The following is a 5,365-nucleotide window of genomic DNA, read 5'->3' as shown; positions in this document are numbered from 1 at the left end:
CATCCGGTCTATTCCAACGGCTCTTGAAGAGGCCGCGCGGGTAGACGGGGCTTCGACCTGGGGCACGTTCTGGCGGATTATTTTCCCGCTGATGATGCCGATCAACGCAACCGTAGGCATTCTGATCTGCCTGTCGACCTACAATGACTTCCTGCTTCCGCTCGTTATTATCAGCGACCAGAGCATGTATACCCTGCCGCTCGTGCAGTATATTTTCCAGGGCCAGTTCAATACCGAATTCAACCTGGCGTTTGCCTCTGAGTGAATAGGTGATGGTAGGATTGCGATCCAGCGTCAATAACAGCGTTGTTGCCCGACATGTGGCCACCTAGGAAATAAGATAAAGCTGTCGGATCTCGTATTTGAATTTGAAGTTTGTAAGGCTATCTGCCAAAAGATTATTTCCCCGTACCACGTCACATATTTCTTAAAACTGCGACGTGGTACAAGCCTCGGTGGGAGAGAACCAGTCAAAAAGCCAAGAGCCATACCACCGACTCTCGTGGACTGTCAGTTCGCCTTACGACCGCTTAGAGTGCAAGCTGCTTGACACTGTCTAGGCTTCTACAGTACCACTAACGACGTCAAAGGCGCCGCCCTCCTCACTTCACGTCTGCGAATCGGCGCTACCGTTTGTAGACAGGTGAGGGAAAAAAGAACACATGTCCACCACTTTCGACCTGCTATGCCCAGTGACACACTGCCGATTCCACGTACAGTACGCTCTCAACTTGCTACTTACAGTCGATTTGGGTTCGCCGTGACTGAACAGGAGCTACCTACGGACCATCGTGAAACGGAGCACGAACTAACGGTGGAGAGACTCGACGCGAGTCCTGTCCGTAACGCGGCGACGTGAGGTGAGCAGCTGCGCGCGCTATGCGATGAATACACACAAATGCGAGTGAAAAGCACACTAACGCCGTCTATCTGCACTGCCAAAGATAATACGGTGCCATGGCCTTGAAGGATACTTTTCCTGCCATGCAACAACGTCTCCACCGCTGGATTGGCGGCATTTTTCGCGACCAGAGACGGAAATCAGGCAAAACGCTACGTTACTAGCTCGTGCCGAGTAGCGAAGTACCCCACCACATACCATTCACCACCCGAACCGGCCTACTGGGCGCGCTACGGCCACTTTGACGTCATTTTCTACAGTGCAACCGTGCCATGTTGCACAGGCCGAGGAGCGTTAAGGCCTACAATGTCTACAACTGGCCCGCTGCATGACCATGAACGATGGCCTCGACCATCGAACCAGCGGATAGCGGCTCCGTCAAGCCGGCATCACCGTGGATAATCACCGCAGAGGGTGTTGCGAGGCCAGCTGGAACATAATAACCATTATTGTCCATAGTGAAGATGACCCGATTGTGGTATCCACATGCGCTCCATGGCATGTGAACGTGGTGATGGTGCGCTGGAGGTGTGCGTAGTTGAAAGGTGGTGTGATGCTTTTACTGTAGAGTATGACTTTGCATGGATGGTCGACCGGATCGACCATGTCGACCATAGCATCAACGATTGTTGACTCGTTGCGAGACTGAAAATGGCCGTTAACACTGCGGGCACGGCCTCCACGTAGGATGTGGAGGTCCGCGCAATGTCTACGCCGGCTCAACGCATTGCTAAGTGCATGGAGAGAAGGGGTCGCTGGCTACGTTTGCACTGGATCTGGGGTTTAGTGGTGGAAGATATGGTACGAAAAGAATCTGTTCGGCGGTTTTGAGGTCTAATTTGGTGCATATTTTTACTCCTTCGGAGATTTAGCATTTGGAAAATGGCGAAGGGGTGGGAAGTATGTGCAGCTACACGCCGGGCAAGCTGGATCCCGCAGCTTCGGCCAGTGGTGACCCCAGAGCACAGTTTGGAGGTCGATCGAGGGTACTGGCTGCTGTTGTTGAAGCGCATGGGTTCAATGAGCTGGGTGTTTTTCGAGCTGCGAAAAAAACCCGGTGTTGCGCATATGTCAGCTTGTTCACGCGGGGCTCCGAATGCGAGAGATAAGTATACACTCGTCTGCGTTTACGCCGTCTTGAGGCACCAGAGGGTAGGTATTCGTTCTGCGCTATTTGGCTCTTTGTGGCTCTTGTGGCTGTCGTGACAGGAGTAAGGTATCATGTTGTGGATAATGCGGAGCAGCAGATTTCTTGTCGACACGGGTTTGCAGGATGCTCACGCGGGGCTCCGAATGCGAGAGATAGGTATACACGTCGTCTGCGCTTACACCAACTTGAGGAACCAGAAGGTGGGTATTTGTTCTGCGCTAGGTGGCTCTTTGTGGCTCTTGTGGCTGTCGGGACAGGAGTGGCGTCTAACGTTGTGGCTAATGCGGGACAGCAGGTTTCTTGTCGGCACAGGTTTGCAGGATCGGTAAACTGGAGGCGATTCAATGCGTTGAATGGCAAAGATGAAGCCGACGGATCGTTGCTATGGAGTACGACGGGGCACTCACATGGTATTCAAGTGTGGCGTGATGCTCCGATTACTGCTACACTGTCGATTGCGAGACAGCCGTGGGGCTCGAGGAGTTTTAAACGCGCTGTGCTTTGGGTCGGATTGAGTGGTTCTACCAAAGATCAGGTTGTATTTCTTCGTGTTTTTGCCTTATTTGAGCTGACATTGTGGTACCTTTTTACTCAACAGAATGAAAAGTGGTTTGTACAAGCTCTACGCTGATTCAGAGCACGTTTTCTTGCAGCTGAATAGCAATTCGAGTCGATTTTCCACGTCACGTTTTGCTTCTTCGAACTTGAAAGCCGAACAATAGCTCATGACTGCGATTTGTGGAGCGCTGATGGTGTGATGCAGTATTTGCTTCCTTACCATAGAGTGTGTGAAGTTTGGAAGTCTTAAATCACTGCAACACTGAATTTAGTGCACTTGGTCACTTGGTAAACACAGAGCACCCCTCTACAAATTGCTTTTCAATCATACTTTGCAGTACATTGATCGTCTCATCCCAGTGACAACAAAAAAAGTTCAACAAAAGTTTATAGTTTTTCAGCGTTTTGGTGCTAACACCTCTCATTGTTGTTGCATGAATCTGCGGGTGCCGGTGCTACTAGCACCTGGTCAGCATTGGATTCATTCATATTCATGTCGAGATTCAAGTGCACGTTAGTATCGGAGCAAATTTTCACAGTATAATGCTGCCCATCGCAAGATCAGCATTGTACGGACTTGTAATGTAGCGCCACTCCACTACAAGCACAGGTGTGATGGCAATGAGATCTGCAACCTCCAGTTTCAAGACAAGAGACTCGAATCTATTGCATATGCTGAAGTTTACGTGCGTTCTTATCACTCTGAAGTCAAGCAGGTCAGAAGTGATCGCAGTGGCTACAGCGAGTGGGTGCGTTGCAGCTCAAAACCGAAGGTCGTTGTCGGTTTTGAGCTCCAACGCACAAGCACCTCTCCACTTGATCTCTTTACCACAAACCTTTGACTTCGACTGCGTCTTGTCTTCCTGCTCGAACGATTCACTTTCGGTTTTGATTTCCACCACACAAGCGACCTCGCCACCTCAAGCGCTGCACTCAAGATAACCATTAGCCTCCATCAGCACATTCCCACTCTATCGAGCAAGACTCTGTATTAACCGCTCTGGATCCTACTCGTCGCCAAGCTCTACCCTCGAGGCGCATACACTTTTCCATCTTTGCCGCGCAGCAGTCCGATCTCCTGCTTAAGCGCTTCAACTTCTCTGGCCTGCAGCTTCACCAGCCGCACGAGCTTGTTGCGCTCCTTCATCTCGCGCTCAACCAAGACCTCGTCTTCGTCAAGACTGAGTACACCGCCACTGTCCCCACTGCTACTGCCACCACCCTGATGACGATTGAGTTCGCGTTCCAGTTCGGCCTGACGCTCCGTGAGTGCAGCGATCTGAGCTAACAAGGCCGTGTTCTGCTCGGTCGCCTGCAGAATAGCGTGTTGCAGCTGCGGGTGCGTCTGCTTGGCACGACGCAGAGCTCGCTCACCTTCGACCTCGCGTAGCTTGACGCGAGTCTGCAGCTCGTCGACCGAAGACGCGTCACAAGCGCGATCCAGCACCTCCAGGTCCACTAGCTGTCCGAATTTCAGTCGCATGAGCTGCTCGCTGCGATCCTGAGCTCTTGCAATGGCTTCTTGCTGCTGACGCTTCTCCTTAGCAAGCACGTTCTGCTGTTTGTGAAGGTCTCGGAACTGTTGACGCAGCTTCTTGTTCTCTGCTTGCAGCGACTCGATACGCTCAGACAACGCAGAGAAGGCGCGAGTGGTGAACACGAGGCAGCCATCAGCTTGAGCAGGTAGCGTCCAGTTTTGCCGAGTCGGAGACGGAGCTTCAAGACAACATAGTTGCCGCGTACTGAGCGGCACTACGACGTCCAGCTGGTTGAAGCGCGACTGCTTTTCACTCTGGAACTGCTGCGTATCCTGCTCCGTGGCAGCCAGCTCCTTGTCAATCGCACGTTGCTTGGCTGTCTGACGCTCTCCGGCCTTCCGAAGCTCTTCGATCGCCTTGTTCAGCTCCCCCATGGCGTCGTCTACATCGGCACGCTTCTCACGCAGGGCCAGCACCTTCTCGTACAGAGTCAAGTCGCATCCCGACGGACATGTATCATCTTCTTCTTCGTCATCGTCGTCGTCATCTTCGTCATAGTCTTCGTCTTCGTCCTCTTCTTCTTCATCGTCGTCTTCTAGCTCCTCGCCGTCTCTCGCACTGTCAGGCTCTTTCCCTTCTTCCTTGCCACCTGAAGCGGGTTTCTTCTTAGCTCGCTTGATCTTGCGCTTAAACAGCTTCTGCAGCGCCGCAAAGCTCGGGTGAGGTGTCGCACTTGACCCCGTGCCGCCGTTCACAAGCGTCAGGAACTCTGCTTGCACAGCCTTCTCCTGTCGCGCCCATTCATCCAGATCGCGTTTCTTGATCGTCAGCAGGTCTTGGACATCGCGCAGGTCCGCCACAATCTGCGCCTTTTCCCCTTTACTCTTCTCGAGTTTACTGCTCAACAGGTTTTCCTTGCTCTCGAACGACTCAAGCAGCGACAACTCGCTAAGGAGAGTGAACAGCCGAAGTTCCGCTTGCTTGAAGCCTACCTCGAGAGCGAGTTTCTCATGACGGAGGTGAGCCACAGCAGCGTCAAACGACGCTATCTCGCGTTGCTGCTTGCGCTCGAGCAGTAGCGCTTCTTGGCGCATCAAGTATTCATGGACAACCACGTCATCCTCGTCCATGTTTTCTACATTTAGAGCACCCGCGTGTGCAGACGAAGCCGTCGCAGCAGCTGCCGTACCGTCGTCCATCTGCAGATGTAAATGGCCAATGGTGACGCCCTTTGCAGCCTCCTTTCCCGACGTTCCTTCCAGAGCTCGTGCGACGGCA

At 52.6% G+C, this 5,365-nt stretch overlaps 1 protein-coding gene across 1 annotated transcript; it reads right to left on the bottom strand.

Annotated features, from left to right (window-relative positions):
* Positions 1–3,633: 3,633 nt before the first annotated feature.
* PITG_15795 (uncharacterized protein) lies at positions 3,634–5,286 on the bottom strand (the record flags this gene model as incomplete). Its single annotated transcript, XM_002898004.1, has 1 exon — positions 3,634–5,286. One exon carries the CDS (start codon positions 5,284–5,286, stop codon positions 3,634–3,636), a length of 1,653 nt encoding a protein of 550 aa, XP_002898050.1.
* Positions 5,287–5,365: the final 79 nt, after the last annotated feature.

Source organism: Phytophthora infestans, genomic scaffold, assembly GCF_000142945.1.
Source record: "Phytophthora infestans T30-4 supercont1.40 genomic scaffold, whole genome shotgun sequence".
NCBI lineage: Eukaryota > Oomycota > Peronosporomycetes > Peronosporales > Peronosporaceae > Phytophthora > Phytophthora infestans.
This window is presented reverse-complemented; position numbering and strand designations above follow the sequence as displayed.